The following is a 21,417-nucleotide window of genomic DNA, read 5'->3' as shown; positions in this document are numbered from 1 at the left end:
AAACGAGTCGTTACAGCTTCACACACACACACACACACACACACACACACACACACACACACACACACACACACACACACAACAATCTCCATGCAGGCCTGCAGGTTCGAGCCGAGAGACGTTCATACATCTCATGGGTGGAGGAGGTGGAGGAGGTGGAAAGGGTGTCATCATGAATTGTAATTACGGGCTGTATCCAGGAGGACATGATTTTTCTCTCCGGCTCCGGATGCCATCTGTAAATATACATATCTATGGATTTATTCTGTGTGAATCAGGAGGCTCGTGCGGGAATCCACGGCTGTCTTTGCACAGTCAATGTCTCAAAAAGGTGGCGGAGCAGCCTCGTTTTTAAAGCCTGTGCTGGACAGACTCACGCGGGAGGAGGTGCCAATCATGCTGTAGATGATGGAGGCCTAATTAACACGTTCAACCGGGATGTACGTATCACGCAAGTGGGTTATTTTTAGTGGCGTGAGTGACCTAAATGTCGAAAAAAACGGTGCGCCTCTTTGGCTTTTATTCCGACTGCAAGGCGTCTATTTCCTATCACACCCTCCACTCCCTCCATCCCTCCTCCTCCCACCCATAAAAACAGCTGGACGGTCTAACGCACAGCTAGATCCGTGTGTGTGTGTGTGTGTGTGTGTGTGTGTGTGTCTGTGTGTGTGTGTGTCTGTGTGTGAGTGTGTGTGGGTACCGAACATCACGGTGGATTTCAGCCGCCCGAGCGATGGCGTGTGTCTTACCCTCTCCATGGTGGGCATGAGACAGGAAGTGAAGGCGCCTCGGCGGCCGGTTCCCTCCATCGGAGGCTGCAGCTTCTCCCCCCGTCACAGCGCGTTGCAGCCCGGTTACACAGCGCCGTGCCCTCCCTCTCCTGCGCGCTGCCGAGGGGAGCGACGCCTCGGCTCCAGAAAGGCGGCGTCAAGGCGCAAAGCAGGAGACGCGAGCGGCTTCCGGGCGGGACCTTCAGAATAAAATCTCGTTAAGGATCTCATAAAAACATCAGTTTTGGTTTAATTTATTTTTATTGCGCCGGCATACAAGGTGATTACTTTTATTTGATGAAGCAAAATAGGAAAAAAACAGGTGACAGTTTTTCTGCTACACATTTAAGTTTTAGTGTCTTTGATTTTTTTTATTATTGAGAAATACTGGAGTTTCAAATGACTCTGGTTGAAGTATATATATATATATATATATATATATATATATATATATATATATATATACATACATATATATACATATATGTATATATATATACATATATACATGTATATATGTATATATATATGTTTATAAATATATATATATGTATACATATATGTGTTTGTGTATATGTATATATATATATATATATACATATACATATATATATTTATATATATATATATATATATATATATTTATATATATATATGTATATGTATGTGTATATATATATATATATATATATATATATATATATATATATATGTATATGTATATATATATATATATATATATATATATATGTATATGTATATATATATATATATATATATATATATATATATATATATATATATGTGTGTGTGTGTGTGTGTGCATATATACACACACATACACACATACAAATACATACATATATACATGTGTATATATACATACATGTGTGTATATAAATATACAAATATATAGTCTATTGACAATATTTAGCTATATAGTATGACTGTTAAAAAGGAGCAATTATTTCTAGAAATAATATAATAAATACAAACTTTATTCTGAAGAGAAATAATACTGCTTCCGGTCCCCTCGTGGTGGTTGCGCGTAACTTGACGCTCTCCCATCGCGTCTCTTCCCTCGCCTCTCCTCCTCGGTAGAGATGCTGGGTCTTAAAGAAACAAACTCCCAGCGGCTAAAACAACTCCTCACGTCCTCAAACTCACTTCCTGCTGCACTTCCGTTTCACTTCCACGTCTTTAAGCACAAAAACAAAAGGACACCAGCAGAGAGAGGGGCTTTTATCTCATATATTCTCACTGTGGTCCACGAAACTTGCTCATAGAAAAAAAAGAAATAAACAAGTGCGCCCTCTGGCGGCTGAATGAGGAGAAGCACTGCCGCCCAGAGGGCTGAGCCCTCACGGCTGCACGTTAAACCACATTTTGGGACCCGCGGTGGTGATTAAAGGCGTGACAATCAGTGATAAACAATTAGAAAATAACCATTTTTAACGTTCATATTAAGTTTTGGGGATCAGTTAACTATACAATAATTTGATTTTTAAAAAATAAATCACAAATGTTGGCAGTTTCCTTTTTTTATGATTAAAATCAGCCGTTAAAACTATCGCAGTCATGAAAGTATTATCAGCCAATCAGAACGCGGGGGAGGCGGGACTTAAAGCCTCTGAGGCTGAGGTGACGTAATGCTCTCTTCAGAGAGGATGGTGTACAGTAGAGCCTCCAGTGAGACTCACAGAGCAGCCGCATCCCATTCGCTACAATAAATTTGAGAGAGAAGAAGAAAGAAAGTATTTTTTTTTGTAGTTTAGCAGCAAAAAAAACACAGTAATACAACAGATGCTCATCTACTTCTTAACTCTGGAGAGAATACAGTTAAAATGTGTGTGTGTGTGTGTGTGTGTGTGTGTGTGTGTGTGTGTGTGTGTGTGTGTGTGTGTGTGTGTGTGTGTGTGTCAAAAAAACAAACAGATTTTAAGAAGTTTGGTTCAGAGGTTCTTAAATTAAGTCTTTATTTAATGTTGAGAATTTTACACTGAAGACCCTGCATTAATGAAAACTTCACTGAAACTGAAGATTTCTGTATATATATATATATATATATATATATATATATATATATATATATATATATATATATATATATATATATATATATATATATATATACAGTTTTGAGAGACCACAGATGAACACAGTACAATACGTCAGGATTCACGAGCCAGTTTGTCTGAATTTATACATACACGCCACGATATTCAGCTTGTGGAACCCATCTGGATATGTGTGTCAGTGCAAATCGCTTGTGCATGTGCATGTGTGTGTGTGTGTGTGCGTGTATGTGTGTGTGTGTGTGCGCTGCATTAAGTGTGTATGGGCAGATTCTGTGGCGGCTCTGCCGGCAGGTTATTCTGGGCCTCGGCCTGGTGTTCGGCTGTGAGAGAGAGGAGAGAAGAGAGGGAGAGAGACACTGAAATAGAAGAAGATGTTCTGTTCCAACAAAATAAAAACACATTTGTCATATTCACGACCGTTTACCTTTAGCTTCCACTTTTGGCGCCTCCGGTTGGAACTGTAGTTCTCCATTAGGACCCGCGGGAGGCTGGCCGTCCGCCGGCTGCCCCTTCTGTTTCTGGGACATTTCTAACACCGCCTGGAAGGAGACAATGCAACCATTGATCATCATCTCTGGGGTTCTTTAAATGTTTAGAATGAAGGAGGTATGGTTCTTTAAACGTTGAAAATAAAAGCGGTATGGTTCTTCAAAACGTTTGAAATAAAGGAGGTATGGTTAATTACATGTTTAACATTAAGGTGGTATGTTTAATTAAAGCGTCTGAACTTCCTGTCACGCTCCCGTTCCCGTCTGTAATGTCTTTCCACTACTTGAACCCTTCATCATCATCATCATCATCATCATAAAGCATGCTTCTCGGCGTCTTCCAGTGTCACTTATTCACCTGACCTCGGCCTGACCTCCTGCATGACTGTCATGGCGGCCGGTTTACCTGCTGGTACTCCCTCCTCTGGGCCTCCAGGGCTTTCCCTCTCTCCTTCAGCAGGTCCTGCTGCTGCCGCAGGTTCTCCGCCTTCCTCTTCAGCTCGTCCTCTCGGTCCCGGAGGTCGACCTCGAACCGCTGCAGCTCCTCCTCCGTGTACGCCGGCTTGGTTTCCAGAGTCTTTACGGAGCAGGAAAAGTTTTTTTTATTTTTTAAAGAATCTGGATGTGCGGATTTAGAAAGAAGTGAGACCTCTGTAGCGCCTTATCTCTGCTCCAGGCGACATTAACACAGCAGAATCTCAGGTGTTGCATTGTGGGTGTTTTAGTCGCCGAGGTAAAGAAGAGCTTTAAACTTTTAACCTCAGTGGCCACAGTCTCCCAGCATGCCATCGGGATTTGAACCACAGACCCTTCAACCGCCTACTCCCTCCTTCTCCCTTTTCCTTCGTCCCTCTTCCTCCATCCTCCTCCCATCTGCCATCTTCTTCCTCTCCCTTATCCTTCTTCCTCCTCCTCCTCCTCCTTCTCTCTCCTATCTCCCTTCTTCCTCCTCCCCCTTCATCCTCCTCCTCCCTCCCTCATCCTCTCTCCTTCCACCTCCCGCCTCCTTTCTCCTTCTTTCTCCTTCCTCCCTCCCTCCATCTTATTCCTCCGCCATCTCCCTCCTTCTCCTCCTTCTTTCCTCCTTCCTTACCTCCCACTCTTTGGGATTACTGAACTCCTTCTTCTCCGTGGACTTGAGGAACTCCTCCAGGGTGACGAGACGATCTTGGTTCGCGTCCACCTTCATTTTGATTTATTTTAAAAACAGAAACGTAACTCAGTGAATCTATTCGAAGCAAAAAGAGGAGTAAGAAGTTCAAAAGGAGGAGCGAACAGCTGAGCCTCACATTCTTCATCACGTGCTCCCTCATCCTCAGCCTCTCCTCCTCCATCTCCATCATGTCGTCCTCCTCGTTCTTGGCGTCGTAGACTTTCTCCAGCTGGAAAAGAACAGATGTTGCCGCACGTCACCGCTGTCAGGTCGGAAACTTTCACTTGCAGGAACTCAGATGAAACAGCTGGATTTTCAAATAGATGATCATCCGCTTTCTGACGACATTTTTGCCACTTTAATGAGTTTGGTTTCTTACCTCTTTGGTGAAGAGCGCCTCCAGCTCCTGCTCGTCCAACACCGCGTCTTCATTTGTGTCTGAACCAGGCAGCGAGAGAGAAAAAAAACTTTATTTATAGTCCTTCACCGCCGTAAAGCCCGAAGACGGGGGGAACAAAACAGGAGGCGTCACTCACCGTGCAGTTTGAAGAACGTCTTGGGGTTGAACTCCTGGGGATCCAGTCCGTCCGTCTCCTGCCAGACTTCCCGGAGCTGAGCCACACTGCCCTGCGACGAGAAGAGGAAACGTGTCAGACAAACGTATCAAGAACCCCCTCCACCGCCCCCACCCGCGGGTGCCGTGCATACCGGGGCGTTGACTTTGGGGTGCTGCCGGTGTTTGTCTTTGAGCTCCTGCATCCTCTTCTCCTCCCGCTCCCTCTTCTCCTGGTCCAGGCCCTTCAGGTACTCGCGCCTCTCGTGCTCCTTCAGCATCTCGTAGCGCTTGAACTCCTCGTGTCTCTCGGCGTCGTAGTTCTCCAGGTCCTTGGTGGCCTGCACACACACACACACACAAACGCACACACACAAGTTGCCGCCATCTTGTTTTGACCTGTAATCGTAGCCTGATGGGTGTAATTATGGTCCCGCAGGACTGCAGAGGGGGTTTCATGCGTTTAAATCTGGCCCGGACATATAAACCGTCGGCTGATTTCTCCCGTCTCCGAGGGGTTAAAAGATAATCCGGTGGTTATTTTCTCACCGTCGTGATTAGCAGCTCGAGGTCTTTGGCCTCGAATGTGTTTTGATTGTGCGGATCCAGATGTTCGAACTGCTTCAGCAGGGAGGCGTGGTCCATCTGCAGGCCTTCACACAGCAGACGGTTAACGAGCACACACATGACTTCCATTATGTCCCACGCACACTGAACACATCTCTGGCAATAAAACCTCGCTCATTTGCATTTGCTTCGCTCTGGGAAAAAAAATCTAAACTGCATCCGTGCACGGATATTACACAATATAATAATATGTGATAATGATGCATACCGACTAGGATTGCACCCATTTTCTTTAAATATACAAAGCCTACATTTTCACATCTGTTTATGGCGACATGAACAGCTGACAGGGAGCAGTTGGATGTTTTTTGGGGGGGGTTATTTGTCTACTTAACATTTGTATCTGTCTCTGTTCACATTGTTGATTCAGCAGATAATTTGTATAACCGTTGATTAGCTAAAAAGGAACATTTACTTTTTTATTTTTCAAAGGAAAAATACAAAAAAGTGCAAAAATATTGCTTTAAATGACACACGATTTCGATCAAATATTGTATTTATAAGTGCTCTATCAACATATTACGTTTCATAAGGTAAAAACATAACGTATGATTTAGTACATAACCTTAAACATTAAGTATTTGTTGTCTCTCTTTGCTAGGGCAAACGCTCTAATTTTCCACTGAAGATCTTTAAATGAAATCTTCAGCAATAATCTCTATAAACATGAATCCATATGCATTATATTGCGCAATAAGTCGGCTCACTCTGCGTGTTGGTGCTGTCCAGTTTGGCCTTGAGCAGCATCCTGAGGCGAGACACCTCCTGCCGCTTCAGCTCGTCCAGGCGAGTCCTCACGTGGTGCCCGACCAGGTCCAGCTCTTTACTGAGACGGCCGTTCTGACGGGGGGAACACGAGACATCCGACGTGAGGACGACAGGATGAACGCGAGCGCCGGGAGAGCGGAGGAAAGAAAAACGGCCACCGACCTTGATGTCCTCCGTGTTCGCCGTCTGCAGCTTCTCTCTGAAGTGAGGGTCCGTCTCCAAAACCTCGATCACCTCCCTGAGGTACCGGTCGTAGTAGAGGCCGGTGTCCTGCGAGACAATGTCGTGGAGAAAAAAAGGAAATTCACAACAAATCTCAACTGAAGTACACAACTAGAGGCGTTTGAGGCCGTTACCACGTTCTCCTCCGGCGCCTCCGCTTTAGCTTCCTGGTTGTCGGCATTGCGGTCGATGGGCACCGACCGGACGCCGGCGGAGATGCAGAGGAGCAGCAGCAGCCAGCCAGGTGAGAGGTCCATCCTCCTTCAACGTAAACAACGACAACACACGTGACAACATTGTACTGCGGTCCTTTCTGTCCGTTCTCTTAAATGTCTTCAATTAGGAAAATAAGCAAATTTCATGATCCATTAACGAGATGCATTCATTTCAGTAAAGTCTTAACTTAAAATCCATCATGGCTACATGTGTTTATATGCTAGCTCTAAAGCAAGACTATGTTTGTCTAATTCTGCTCTTGATCATATTTAATATGTCATGTTTTCTTCTGGAACTGACCAGAGCAGTAATGAACTATGTTTGGTTCTATTTTTATCAACATGACCAGACAGACTCATTTAAAGGTGCAGACACACTTTCAACTACACAATCAACAACAACTGGACACACACACACACACACACACACACACACACACACACACACACGCGCACACACACACACACACACACACACACACACACAAGTCCAGAGTACACAGAGGACAGTAACCCTGACCCTGGATCGGTCTTCAAATGTAACCTGAATAATGTCATAGAGAACTGGATTTCAGTAACATAGGTTGGTGGCTGGTGTAAACAGTGTTTGCCGAAATGACCGGGAGACCTGAGAGATTTGTAAAAAGTGTAATAATCTTATTTTCATTCGATGTGTGTGTCTTCGCCGATGAGAGTAAACAATAATATCCGATTTCTTCAATGGAGTTTGGCACAACGGTCCATTGTCGAGCAGGAAAAACACATGTATCATGCTGAATGAACAGCTCACATTTAGTTTAAGACATCAGCAGCACTTCTTAAAATAAACAACATGGTTTAATTAGGATGTTAGTATTACAAGGGGTCGTTGCTGTGGCTAGATAAACACCAACTAGCTTAAACAATAACACAGATGTCGATGAGGGGAGCGGTCCTAATCTTTATATAACGTTAGGTGTGGCATTAAACACGTGGCACGAGGACATTGTTTGGTTTCAACACCATTTAAAAACATTAGACCGTCTTCATAAGGTCATTTTAAAAGGTGATACAGGCGACTTGATATCCACGTTTAGCCGGGGGGGAGCTACAGAAAACCTCTACCTCTAATGTCACGATTCAATATAAATTCTTCCTTTAAAATCTGCCGACATTAAAAAGCACAATTATGTTACATGTGTTATAAAAACAATATATATGCAGTTGCTCGTCTCTTACCGCCCGTTTGTCCGTAAAAAGCCTGATGCGATGCTCAAAACACGACCTGATCTGCGTCGGATAAAATAGACGTCACGAAAATGCAGTACTGGTCCAATATGATGCCTTCAGGTACTGTCGGAAATACTTGGAATTGTTTAATTCCTGTTTCTTGGATATATTTATTCGTACTACAGCCCGTAATAAGTCAGCAGACCTTCAGCCGACAACACATTCACTCTTCTATCTGTCATTTACGGAGATAATTATGTCCTATAAAAGTAGATGAATAGCAATGTCAGCTTCAATCTCATAATTACAACTTTGTGAATACTAAGTGAAGGCAGCATTTCCCCATTGATAAATAACACACGAAATGAGACACAAAATAATTACACACGTTTTAAACGTTTAATTGTTTTGAAAAATAGATCTGTTGTATATTTAATTCGGCACACAAACACAAAGTAATGGCAAGTCAAAATAAATTAACATAGAAAGAGTCAACAATTGCACGTGATAATAAATTAAATGTATAAATATTATGACACAAAAAACATCTAGGCCTACAATAAAATTAACAGGAATAGATCATAAAATATGGCACGTGCAAAAAATCAGATGGCTTCAAAGTTGTTCACAAATAAATAAAGTTTAAATTAACAGTCACTCAATAAAGTAATTTATAAAATATGAAGAAGTGTCAGAGCATTTTGAGGTCACGATCAATTTACATCAGTTTGACTGATGGACTTTAAAGAACTTTTGTTGTTGTTGATTGATTCACACTTTCAATGCATCAGTTGATTCAGTGTTTAGAAATCAATCTCTCTCATGTCTGTGGGCGTCCCGGGCCTTTCGTCCTCCACCTCTTCCTCTTCCTTGCCCTGCTGCAGGCCGCTGCTCAGCCGCTGTCGGAGGGCGTATTCGATCATGTCGCTGTAGCACTGCAGCACCACCTGGGATGCACCAGAGAGAGAGAGAGAGAGAGAGAGAGAGTACAATATTGTGTCATATGCAATGACTGTGTTCTGATTCTCTCCCCTAAATTTAATAAAATAAGATAGTTAGGCCCGAGAAGCGCCTCGGACTCTGCAGGGTGCTTCACACTCACCAAGTCCGCCTGACAGAGCTCCGCCAGAGCTTCGCAAATCACGGCCAGCTGGGCGGGGCCCTTGTTGCCCAGACCCCGCAGGGCGCAGTTGAGCGACGCCGCGGCCACGAGCGACGGCGGCGCCCCGAGGAAGCGCGAGTCGCAGGCGCACATGGCGGCCAGCGTGTCGCCGTGCCGCCGCAGGGTGGCGAGCAGGCCTCCGTCTCCTCTCTCCTCCACGGAGGCCAGGAAATGCGGGAGGAAGTCCTGTGGGGTCACCGCCGCCGTGTCCCACCGCAGGGTGGCGAGGACGACGCGCTCCATCTCCTGACGGAGGGGGAAAAGATACACGTCGCGATGCAGAACGTTGTATAGATTTCATATAGTTTGTGATTATGTGTGTGTGGGGATCAACAGCCGCTCACCCGCAGGCCGGAGGGCTGGAAGCTGTACTCGGCCGCGGCGCAGAGAGCGTCGGCCGTGACGTTGTCGCACTCCGCCAGCTTGGAGGCGATAAGGATGCAGCCGGCGGCGAGGCAGTAGGGCGAGACGGGCAGAGAGAGCGAGGCCGACAGGAAGCGGTCCAGCAGGGAGACGGACAGCGGGAACACGGCCTCGTCGCAGCCGCACTCGCAGCACACCTGGAGGGGAGAGAGAGAGAAACAGAGAGAGAGAGAGAGAGACACATCAGCTTCACAGCCACCGTGACGACGTCCAGGAGGAAACTGGGTGCAGGTGTAGGGGGTCGGGGGCACCCTCTCATACCTCCAGGGCCCACTTGGCGAGCTCCTCCCGGCGCTCCGGCTCCCGCTGGATGAGGGCGATGTAGAGCACGGAGGGCGCGTACCTCTCCTCCACGCGGAGCAGCCTCTGGATCACGCGGCGCCCGGACACGGTGGGGTCCCAGGCGGCTCGCAGCTGAGACGAGGCCGCCTCGGTCCGGCTCTGGTCCTCCTCGGTCCGGCCTCGGGCCTCGCTCTGGCTCTGGTCCTCCTCGGTCCGGCCCCGGGTCGCCTCGCTCTGGCTCTGGTCCTCCTCGGTCCGGCCCCGGGTCGCCTCGCTCTGGCTCTGGTCCTCCTCCGCCTCCTCACACCACAGGGACACCGACATGCTTCTGTCCATCTGCAAACAGGCCTGCCGGGGCGAAATGTGAACTTTTTTTTAACGTCCAAATAGGGAAGAAAGAAAAAAAACAGCCCAGCAGCTAGTGTCCCTCGGCCTCCTTTGTGTTTTGCAGGTAAACAGAAGCGGAAAACCCCTTTTTTCTTTTTTGTCCCGGGTGAAGTGTTTGTGGGCTTCCTGACAAATGTCACCGCTCAACTATCGGCTCCGACTTTTATACGCAGCAGGGATGGAGAGAGAGGAGGAGGAGGAGGAGGAGGGAGGAGGGAGAGTGGCGCAGAGGGGAGGAAGAGGAGCGTAGAAAAAAGGGGGCGTGGACCGCCGTGAGTCCCATGAAAATAATAAGAAGGCAACAATGTGGCCCGTGCAACAATTGCTTCAACAGGTGGGGAGAGGGAAGGGAGCGAGAGAGAGAGAGAGAGAGAGAGAGAGAGAGGGGGAGGAAAGAGGAGCAGACAAGTGAGGGAGTGGCCCGCAGGGGACGGAGCAACAGCTTGTCTCCGCCAGTGAAAGAGAGAAGAAGAAGAGAAAAAGGTCAGATCCAGACTGTGACAATGGGAATGGATGACAAAAGGGAGGCGGGTGTTTGTTTACAGCGCAGAGGAGACGCGTCAAAGTCTGGACGGCGTTTCAGCCGCCGGACCGTCGAGAGGCGAGAAGTACTTTGAATACTTTGATAGTACAACCACAACGTGTGTTTGTACTTTTGCTGACACAGCAGGAACATGATTTGATGTGTTGAAGTCTGTCGTCTTTATGAAGTTATTTTATTTAATTAATTGTGGTTTTATTTGGTGCTTGTGGGAAACTTTACACTTGCAAATGAGTATTTTTTATTAATGTTCTACTTTTTTTTTAAACTTTGGGTCACAAAATGAATTTGGTGGAAAAATATACACATATTTCTGAAAAAAATTACAAAATGTATTTTCTTATTTTAAAGAAAACAGAGCTGAAAATATTTCTTACTTGTATTAATTATTAATTTAATATCAAATTAATCAGCAACATATCTGGTTCCATCTTCAAATTATATTTTTTTCCAAAGTTTTCTGACTTTTCACAAACTAAACAAACACGATGGAGCTGAAATCATTTGTTGTAGTTTTTTGAGGGAATGAAAACAGATTTAGTTTTGCCTGAAGGAAATTACAAGCCTTAGAGTTTAGGAATAACATTCAGAAAAAATTATAATAATAATACAAGATGAATCGTTAAGCTGTCACAACAAGACAAACACAAACACTGTGCACGAGTGACACTTTTCTGGAATATGAATGTGTTCATCAAAACTTTTGGCTCGGCCTCTTCTGGTCTCTAAAGGTTTCGTCATTGTCAAAGCAACCTGTGCCCCCATGACCCCCCCTCCCTGCAATCTGCTGCCTTGCTTAAAGGGGGGAGGGAGGGGGGAGGTATGTGCAACAGACAGTGGAGCCGGCAGGTCAATGAGCCGCATTGTCTCCCTTTACAAATCAGTGTCAGACAACGGCCCCTGGCCTTCTGCCTGCTGCTGCTGCACACACACACACACACACACACACACACACACACACACACACACTGACGGGTGGGCAGACACACTTTCCTCGCTCTCCTGGGACTCCTCTGCTGGTGCACAATGGGGTCACACGCAGCAGAGAGGCTGCAGATTGCCGCTGTCGGCCGCTACAGGTGCTCCTCTTCCTCTTCTTCTTCACACATTAACGGCTTCAATGGCCGCTCGCGTTTCAAAACGGGAGTTTAAATGGACGACTTGATTTCAGCGCAGCATCAATTATTCATTGTATTCACGTGGAGCCGGTGGCCGCGTCTCAGGTTCAGAAGTTGTGGCGAAAATGAACAAATTTAATTAGTATTTGAGTACAACGTGTTTACGGAGTTTAATAGAATTAACTTAATGAAGTTACTTTGTTTCAACTTTTCACTCAAACATTTTGTAGGAGATTTATTATCATATAACAAAGTATTATCATATCCAGAAACTCAATACCTTACTGGTTTTAAAAGCCACAGCAAAAACACACTTTCTATTTAAATATAATACTTAATACGTGTCCTTAAATACAATCCAACGCTGCAGACGTAAATGCATTTAAGTAACCGTGAGCTGTTGAATATAAAATGAGGCGTTTAATAAAAAAATAACTTTAACAAAAACTATATTTCACATGTTACAAATACAAAATCCCCCCTCTAAAAAGTGTTAATAAATACTAATAAAAGGATCGTAACGCTGAACAGCATGCGGCCATATGGGCTCACTTTCTGACGCATTGCTGGAATTCCTGCATTTCAATAAAACCAGCCGGGTTCAATATGTCTGAGGCAAGAAGAGCGCCACCTGACGACCTTCTGAGGCGCCGCGCTCCGATTGGACGTTCATTGTCCTGCGTGGGACATTTAGCTTGAGCTCCAACAGATACAAAATAAAGAAAAATTTAAGGAAAAACAGTTAATTTGAGCCAATAAGAAAAAGAAAACGGGGGAAAAATAAATAGTTGAGGCGAAAATTAAAGGATTATTTTTGCACAAATGAGTGTTTTCGGCCCAAAGCGACACTTTAAGGTGTCAGAGCTCATTTTATTGAACTGATGAAGTAAAAACAATCTATGTTTTAATTCAATCGATCAAGTTTAAACAACAAGGGAAAAACAAGTTAACTCAACTTGAATCATAACGTTGAGACAACTAGAATTCATCAAACTCCTGAACTTTCATTTCTTAGTTGAATCAAAGGAAATGTTCAAGTTGAGTGAACTTATATTTTCAAGGCATCAGGTGAACTTTCATTTGCAAGTTGAACAGCCGTGAAATGTTTCACAGTGATCCAGTGATGAGTAATCTCACCGAGGAGGTGAGGGATGAACTCTCTTCTGCAGATAAAAACACAAGGAAACAAACTTTAATCCCATCTGTGCACCTTTTTAAGTTCAATCTAATCAAAGTAACATCTCAAAGGAACAAGCAGCCCACGAGGAAACGCCCCTCCACATATTCAAAGTCACGCTTTTAAAGCTTGAAGAGGGCAGATCTTGAGCCCGCATCATCCACTCCGAAGACATAATGACAACATGAAGAGACCCTAATCCGCTAACACGCAGTCGATTGTAGCATTAGCGAGAGAATGCGGCGTTTAAAGCTGTCGACAAGGCCGCGGGGCTCATAAAAACCGGCTTTGAGAGGCGCTGAAAGCAGATTGAGTTTGAATGAGGGTGGCTGAGTGGAGGTCAGCTCGGGGCTTGACGGAGGGGAGGAAAAGAGAGAGAGAGAGAGAGAGAGAGAGAGAGAGAGAGAGAGAGAGAGAGAGAGAGAGAGAGAGAGAGAGAGCCGGGTGACAGATCGGGCGGCCTGTTTAAGCACAACACTAAATTCATACGTCGCAGCTGTATTCAAGCAGGGGGACGGGGGACAAGCGGTGAGCCAAAAGAGGTCCTGAGAAAGGGGGCGTGGCTCCCCCGCCCCTCATTTTCCAGCTCATTTTCCCGGGACAGTGGAGAACAGAGGCCTCCATTCACCTCACACAGACACCTGCTGGCCGGTGGGGGGGGTGGTGGTAAGGGGGGCGGAGCTTAACCAGTCCACAAGTTAAGACACCGCTTAAGCAAACAGCCGCTACTGTTGCACTCAGATCACTCTTTTTTTTTTTAGAGTTATTAATCTTCTTATCTTACACTGTGTGTACATTACGCATCCTACTTTAAACACATGTTGACAACATGTGCTTATTCGTGGCATTTTAACCATTTATGACGGTTCTGTTTTGTAATTTAAATACGGAAATATTAGACAGTTTTACATCTTTCATTTACATGCAACAGAAACAAATATTTGGCAATGTCTGCCTGTAGGAATGTAACTAATGAACATATTTGTACACAACATAACATTTTAAGTGAGCACTGAGTTCATGCCTTGTTTTAAAAGCAATTCATTAATATCATTGAACAATATTGGATCATATTAAAATCAATGTGAATTTTTGTTTTAATGAGTTATGAAAAATCAGCTGCTTGTCTTGAGTTTTAATGTCAGTTTCTTGTGTTTTACATGTATTTTCCTTCTCAATTTGACATTTCTTATGTTTTGTTGTTGCGTTTTTCAATTCATTTTGTGCAATTTTGGACGCTTTATTTTAAATTTTTATGATTTTTTAATCGTTTCTTGACTTTTGTGGTGTTTTTTTTGTATTTTCTTGAGGATTTTTCATGCATAAATATAAAAGTCTTGCATTACAAACTGGCTTAAACTTTACACTCAGCTGCCAGTTTATTAGGTACACCTCTTTCAAACCAAACCAAATGAAATGCTTCCCCCTTGTGGACGTCATGATGTTACATTTGAGCTAAAACAAACTGTCAATTTCACGTTCTGATCATTTTTGGAGGCTGTCTTTGTAATATTTGATATTATTAGATTGATATCATTGAGCCAATGTGACACTAGTCTGTGCTACAAACACATCAGATCCTGATCCGATAGATCTGCACACCGGTTAGAGAAAGAAAATATATATAAATATATCAAATTCAACCATTTATTTGGAAAGAATCAGCGGATGAAAACATTATGACATCATGTGGATAATTACAAGGATTAAAAACACACGGGTGAAAACCATAAGGCATGCAGTCAGCTGAGCAAAGAGCTGCGACGACTTTCCTTCATCTTCTTCACTTGGAGGAAGGAACGCAAAAAAAACTAAACGCATGGAAAGCACAACGCATCACATGAGACAGGGACGACTGTTACATACAACATGATGGGAGGTAGAGGAGGAGGAAGAGGAGGTAGAGGAAGAGCAGAAGTAGAGGAGCCAGAGGAGGAGGAGACTGTCGAGGAAGAGGAGGAGGAGGAAGAGGGCGATGTTGAGGACTAACAAGAGACCGACTGATGCAAAAAGAAGAGGACAACACTCACAGAAAGAAAAGGAGGATATTGTTTCTCTACCATCTTTTGAAACGTCCATAAAGGAAAAGCGCCTCGCCGGCGCCCCCTGCCCTCGACTGCCAGTAATAACATTCTTCATTCCATCATATACAGTCCATATATATAGATATATATATATATATATAGAGATATAAAGATTTGATTTCCGTGTTTATATAAAGATGGTCCGTGTGTTCCAGTTCCCCCGGCTGACCTGCAGGTTTAAGGATAGGTGGGAACGCTCGCCGCGTGGGGGGAGGAGGAAGAGGAGGAAGAGGAAGAGGCCCGGGACTCGTCAGGGAGGCGGCGCGACGTCTCGCCGCTCTGCGAGTCCGGGCTGTCCTCCTCTGAGCTGGACGGGACGTAGAGACCCAGGACCTGCTGCACCTTCAGGGGGAGCTCCTGGTGGAGGACGGAGCAGAGGAGGAGCACGAGGTCATAACTGAACACATTTACATAACTTTTAACCACAATTTTATAACTTTTAACCCCATTTCCAGGACTTTCAACCCCATTTTCATGACTTTAAACCACAGTTTCATGACCTTTTAAATCAAATTTCCATGACCAATTGTGTGAAATGTGTGTGTAAACAGTACAAAGTGATAAAAGGTAGTATTTAAACTAACAATGAGGATTCAAAGCATACAGTAAACCTTAAATGACTCAAATGAATGAGAGACAATAGTTTGATTAAAAGAATAAACATTCATATAGATGCCTGTATGTATGCTGCTGATATTTTGAGCCTCTTTCTTTTAAAAGGCAGATTCATTATTTTAAACTCAGCGTGAATGAACGTCATGAACACATGAAGATAACACATTCTCCAGGTTTTCCATGAGCGTATGAACCTGTTTTCAAACAGAGCTGCAGGCCGAGTCTCACCTTGCACTGGGTCAGCTGCAGGTAGATGGCCTCCGCTCCTCGCAGCACGGTCTGCAGGTCCAGCTTCATCGTGAGCTCGTTGATGTGCTGCAGAGGGTTCACAGCGCAGAGGGTTGAGCTCCGGTCTCACGCACAAACAAACACACAAACAAACAAAACGCACCTTCAGAATCGTGTTGAAGTCGTGGTCCGAGCCGATCAGCTCGCCTCTCTGGGACACCAGGATGGAACAGGCGATCAGCAGGTGGAAGTTATCGCACGGCAGACGAGACCAATGGACCTGGGGGGGAAAAGAGGACGGCAAGAAACATTTTACGAGACAACATGAACAGTGTGTTCAGTAGTAAGGGTCCCTGTGAGGGACAAGCCACTGTTTCTTCAGTCCATGTTCAGTGAGTCATCTTAAAGATGTATGTTAAAGACCAGCATTTGATTCATTTGATACAAAAGCAATACAGCCCTAATATATATGTATGTATATATATATATATATATATATATATATATATATATATGTATATGTAGTTGTCACTCACCTCCCACATGGTGAGGATGTCCTCGAAGGAAAACTCTCTCTTGAACCAGATGAGCAGCCAGCGGAAACAGAAGCACAGCGAGCCGCTGTCCTGAGAGTCTGACGGACAGAAGAAAGAGAGTTTCACTTTTCTGATTTAGAGACCCGAAAAAAAGAAGAAAAAATCCTGAAAAATCCATCTTGCAGCAGACGTTTGCATATGAATCATGGTGCATATCAACACGGTGTGTCCTGTTCTGCAGCTGTGCTCGTTTCTGCCCAGACTTTTTTTTTTGTTGCATCGTCCTAACATCTGGACTTTATTTTGACTCTGATCCGGTCGGACCGATCGAGCGTCAGCTGACTGACCCAGGAAGTCGCACAGCTCCGGGTCCAGAGCCTTCAGCAGGATGCTGAGCTGCAGGAGCTGCTTCTTCATGGCCTCCTGAGACTCTTCAAAGTTCTGGTGCTGCGGGAAGGAAACGGGGAAAGACTCTGCTAAGTCATCGCATACGTTTAATTACTGGTGTTGGTTGCTGAGCTGCTGTTCCTGTACAATGGAAGAAGAGGAAGTAACACCCAAAACTGGACTTGTTTCTTGTACTAACCACCAGCTCCATGAAGCCCGTCAGACACCAGAAGGACTCCACCTCGTTCTGGGTGACGAAGAGGAGAGGAGACAGGAGGTCGCTCATCCCCTGGACGTAACCTGCACAGATGGAGACGCAGGTGTGGACGTGTCTGCATGAACGATCACTTTAATTAACTGTAAACTCAGTTAAACCAAGAGGCTGAACTTCTACCACACAGAAGGTGAGAAAACCTGCATCTAATTGTAGTTCATCTCACAATGTTGGTTTTTTTGGATCTTGTTGCCGATTGTGAAAAAAATGATAATTAATAATTATGAAGATTACTAAACACAATAGACCAATAGACTGATAGCATGAAGACATGCATTACTCTTGTTCCAGTAAGTTATTTATAATAAATCTAAAAAATAAGTAAAAATAAAGATATTTATGATTTAAAAAAAATAAAATAACATGCATTCTTCTCGTTTGAGTAACTAATTAATAAAAAATGAACAAGTAAATAAAATAAACAAAAATATAAATGATTTAAAATGAATTATTAAAAAAAAATACAATAAATGAAATTTATGAAATAAAAAAAATATAATAATATTATCTGCTTAAGTACATATTGTTTAATGACCCACCTGGCAGAGACCTGCAACTTTCCGGTTACTTCCCGTTACATTTCTGTATCGCTGCTGTTTAAGAAACACTTACCAAGATCAAAGTTGTACATGCAGTACGTCATCAGCACATCGTGCAGCAGAGTCAGTCCTGGGTTGTCGTTCCCGGAGAAGAACGTGTTGTGTCGGTCTGTCCTGCTGACGTCTCTCTCTGCCGCGACAGAACAAAGACAGTTTTCAAACAACAGACCGATTCCATGAACGGATCTTCTGTTTTCGTGACGGACAGCTGGAGCCGACCTATCAGGCTTCTGTATCCTCTGAGGAGGGAGTTCCTCATCTCCTGCTCCTCGCTGACCGACTTCCACTGCACCTTCATCCTGAAGTACTCGTCCCTGCAGAGAAAAGGGCGTCACAACCATTTGAAAGGATTAAATGTCCGCTGCACCAGATCACACCTACGGATAATGTGTCATAAATCAAAGAGTTCATGGTCACAGATCTGTCAGGACTACATTTCTCATCCAGCTCCTGGAGGAAAAGCTACACCGGCTCTGGCCAGAAGTAAGAAAAATATACCTCAGGACAGCTCTAAAGTTCTCTGATTCACACATTAAATATTGTTTGACGACACAGTTTTCTGTGTGATTTGTGAGACTATTAATTTAACCATTAAAGAGTGTTGATAACATCAGTAATAAGCAGTGATAACAATACTCACGTCTTGACCCGCAGGATGACCTCTCTTTCCTTGGCAGTGCTGTTCCACGGATAAAAGCCCAGGAGGAACTTCCACACCTCCTTCCTCAGGGACGGTGCGACACCCTGAGACGGACAAGAAGAGAGCACACACACACACACACACATCAGATGCATGGAAGGTTGAAAAGTTGAGTAAACAGTTTGTCCTCCCACATAGGAGACACACTGTCACTGTTCTTACTGCCTCACCCCTCTGAATATGAGCTCTTTGATCTTCTCCGGGTTCTTCACTCGCCCCTCTCGGTCCAGAAATTCGTCCCATTTGTCCAGCGGCTGCCCCCTGGTCACGTCCGGCCTGGGACCGAGCTCGACGCCCTGAAAGGAAAGACAAGACGCAACCGTCAGTCCTCTTGACACTTAAACGTCACAACAAGCTGCAAGACACAACCGTGTGCTCTTACACAGTTGATGAGTTCGAAGCCGGGCTCTTCGTCGGACTGGTGGGGCATACTGGGATCCTGAGCGGTTCGGAAGTGGGCGGGCGACCCCGGTGGTCGGAGGGCCGCTTTGAAGAAATTGGTGACTTTTGAGAATCCGCCAAACGTGGTGGCGTACGGGTCATGGATGAATCGCTGGACGAGGACAGACTATGATCAGTGAGTCGTTGATACTATTCGTCAAGCCAGTGAATACATCATTTTATGGTGCGAAATATTTTTTGGGGAAAAAAAGAAAAGTGAATCACCGAAACGAGATCAGCGCCGCCGTCGTCGAGGAGATGCAGCTTTTCGAAGGACTGAGAGAGAGCGCCCGAGTCGTGAGGGTAGGCGAGGAAGAGCCGCCCGTCGACCGGTGACCTGGTGACGACAACAGGGACGACCACGTGACGTCTTTCACAAACAAAGACGAAGACTGACAGGAACGGGAGCGGCTCCCGGAGTCCGGGTCGGTACTTACTGGTCCAGCATGATGTAACGCTGCAGGGCCCGAAACAGCTCCCTGGTTCCTCCTCTGTGAAAGTGCAGAGCGGGCAGCGGGTGGCCCCCTCGACTCGTCAGCACCAGGAAGTTTCGCCCCAGGGAGAACCGAGCCCTCCGGAGGGAGTACAACTCCGAGAGCGGCAGTGAGAATGACCACTGACCTGCGGAGAAGGGCGGGAGGGGGTGGGGCGGGGAATGGCCGACGTTTAGTCTCACGCAGCCTTTGACCAAAAGTGACAACCACGTTAAAAAAAAAATTAAAAAAATGGCACCTGAGTCTTTGACGGGGACTTGCTCTCGGTCTTTCTTCACTGTGCTGATAACGGCCCAGTCCGGCTCATAGCCGGGGTCAAAGTTCGTATCCTCCTCTCCTCCTTCTCCGTCCTAAGAAGTAAGAAGTGTGTTTGATGGCGGAGATATATAAATAAATAAATAAAAACCCATTATTTGTAGCAAGCAGATGGTCCCTGACCTTTTTGGTGTAGAGTACAGCCGGAGCGCTGCGGCCTTCATCCTCCAGCGGGCTCCACTCTAAAGCTGGCACGCCGGCCTAAAACAAACGCACGCTTAACAAAGATGTGTCCTTCATTTACACGCTTTGTGTCCGCAACAACTCGGCTTACCCGCTCGACAATGCGGATGAACCCTGGGATGGTGGTGTCCTGGTTACTCCTCTTGGCATTTGTGTGCAGGTAAACTCCCTCCTTCTCAAATATCAACTGAGGAAGGACAAAAAAAAAAAAAATGCATCAATGCAGAAAATATAACTCATAAAATGTGAGCTGAAATGATCAGCATATTGGTTGTTTTTCATCTATAAATTGCTTGTTTTAGCCAAACCAAATGTGCTATGTGTATCATTATGACAAAGAATAGAAAAGAAGAGCAACAAAACAAGAGCTTCACATTCGTGAAGCTAAAATAATCAACCTATTATATTATATTATTTTTTTGTCGGTGGACTCTGGCCACACAGATGTGCGTTACAATGGTGTTAGTGATGTTTAGACAGATATGTTACTTTATTAATCCTGCAAGGGGGCATTGATTTGCCACAACCACATTTATACATACAAGTACAGCTATATTAAATATAAAAATCCACAATATATACAAAAAAGTATATAAGTGAATAATGTCAAATCAACTAACAAAGGAATATTACAAAGATGTAACCAAACAAACAAACAAACAGTGTAACGGTGTTATAGGAGGTGATTCGTTGTCTAAATATTGTAAACGTGAAATTAGGACATGTTTACGTTACTAATGACACAAAACCAAAGAACAAACCTCCGCCTACAGTGTGAAATAATTCACCTGTGGCAGGTAATCACATGAGCGAAGACACAAGCATGTCACGTGACCACAAGTCTTTCATTTGGTAGATTTTACTACGATGAACCCCGCATGGACTCCTTTTTGCTAGCAGGTTTATCTGGTTAAAGACAAACCAGCTCTTCTATCCCGTCAGGTGACAACACAGCCGAGAGCTAGCTTGAAGTATAAACAATAAGCTAATCACGACAACAGGCTCGAGGAGCTTTCCCCAAAATGTCGCAGTCGCGAGGAAGGAAAGTTGTCAGTTGTCACACGGTTTTTAATTCTGAAAGCGACGCCTCGTAAACTTGGCAATACCTTGTAATCCTCAACGTTTTGCTCCATTTTTGTTCCCCGTCACCGCTGCCTGGGCTTCGTTTAATTTTTTCTTCTTCACCAAAATAAAGGTTACGTCATACTTCCTGTTTTAGATTAGCCACGCCCCCCTCTACGTTGTACGTCACGGCAGGAACGTGATCGACTCGAAACAGAGCAGAGCCGTATAAAGACAGAGTCGCGTCAAAAAAAACAACCCACCGGATCGTCACGCGACTCACGTAGATCGTTCCAGAAATTGCAGATATTGTTAGAAATCAGTAG

At 44.7% G+C, this 21,417-nt stretch overlaps 4 protein-coding genes across 8 annotated transcripts in view; all 4 read right to left on the bottom strand.

Moving 5' to 3' along the window:
* Window positions 1-1,806, bottom strand: part of ppfia3 (PTPRF interacting protein alpha 3) — a 28,981-nt gene extending 27,175 nt beyond the window's left edge. The window contains exons 1-2 of one of the 5 annotated variants that reach the window (XR_011077560.1): window positions 1,767-1,806; window positions 750-970 (exon numbers count right to left, since the gene is read on the bottom strand). The gene's annotated coding sequence lies outside the window, so the exon portion shown is untranslated. The remainder of the gene's footprint in view (window positions 1-749; window positions 971-1,766) is intronic. The other 4 variants (XM_068577847.1, XM_068577848.1, XM_068577849.1 and 1 more) reach the window with 4 other exon arrangements.
* A 1,141-nt stretch (window positions 1,807-2,947) lies between these two features.
* Window positions 2,948-8,119, bottom strand: nucb1 (nucleobindin 1). Its single transcript, XM_068579079.1, has 13 exons — window positions 8,093-8,119; window positions 6,794-6,920; window positions 6,600-6,707; window positions 6,377-6,509; window positions 5,592-5,695; window positions 5,198-5,383; window positions 5,026-5,116; window positions 4,869-4,927; window positions 4,626-4,718; window positions 4,430-4,519; window positions 3,743-3,913; window positions 3,273-3,387; window positions 2,948-3,168 (listed from the first exon to the last, which is right to left on the bottom strand). Exons 2-13 carry the CDS (start codon window positions 6,914-6,916, stop codon window positions 3,098-3,100), a joined length of 1,344 nt encoding a protein of 447 aa, XP_068435180.1. The 5' UTR covers window positions 6,917-6,920; window positions 8,093-8,119; the 3' UTR covers window positions 2,948-3,097.
* A 598-nt stretch (window positions 8,120-8,717) lies between these two features.
* ccndx (cyclin Dx) lies at window positions 8,718-10,274 on the bottom strand. Its single transcript, XM_068579441.1, has 5 exons — window positions 10,248-10,274; window positions 9,930-10,115; window positions 9,590-9,805; window positions 9,186-9,491; window positions 8,718-9,030 (listed from the first exon to the last, which is right to left on the bottom strand). Exons 1-5 carry the CDS (start codon window positions 10,272-10,274, stop codon window positions 8,887-8,889), a joined length of 879 nt encoding a protein of 292 aa, XP_068435542.1. The 3' UTR covers window positions 8,718-8,886.
* Window positions 10,275-14,806: 4,532 nt separating this feature from the next.
* tbc1d17 (TBC1 domain family, member 17) lies at window positions 14,807-21,244 on the bottom strand. The gene is made up of 17 exons (XM_068579321.1): window positions 21,136-21,244; window positions 20,121-20,216; window positions 19,970-20,047; window positions 19,770-19,881; window positions 19,475-19,658; window positions 19,263-19,374; window positions 18,979-19,149; window positions 18,767-18,892; window positions 18,537-18,640; window positions 18,116-18,210; window positions 17,910-18,026; window positions 17,223-17,323; window positions 16,984-17,083; window positions 16,637-16,734; window positions 16,264-16,380; window positions 16,101-16,187; window positions 14,807-15,614 (listed from the first exon to the last, which is right to left on the bottom strand). The coding sequence occupies exons 1-17, from the start codon at window positions 21,160-21,162 to the stop codon at window positions 15,435-15,437; spliced, it is 1,905 nt and encodes a 634-aa protein (XP_068435422.1). The 5' UTR covers window positions 21,163-21,244; the 3' UTR covers window positions 14,807-15,434.
* Window positions 21,245-21,417: the final 173 nt, after the last annotated feature.

The sequence above is a fragment of the Clinocottus analis genome, unplaced genomic scaffold, assembly GCF_023055335.1.
Source record: "Clinocottus analis isolate CAN_PGR_092001 unplaced genomic scaffold, fCliAna1.0.p SCAF_16, whole genome shotgun sequence".
In the NCBI taxonomy this organism is placed as follows: Eukaryota; Metazoa; Chordata; class Actinopteri; order Perciformes; family Cottidae; genus Clinocottus; species Clinocottus analis.
This window is presented reverse-complemented; position numbering and strand designations above follow the sequence as displayed.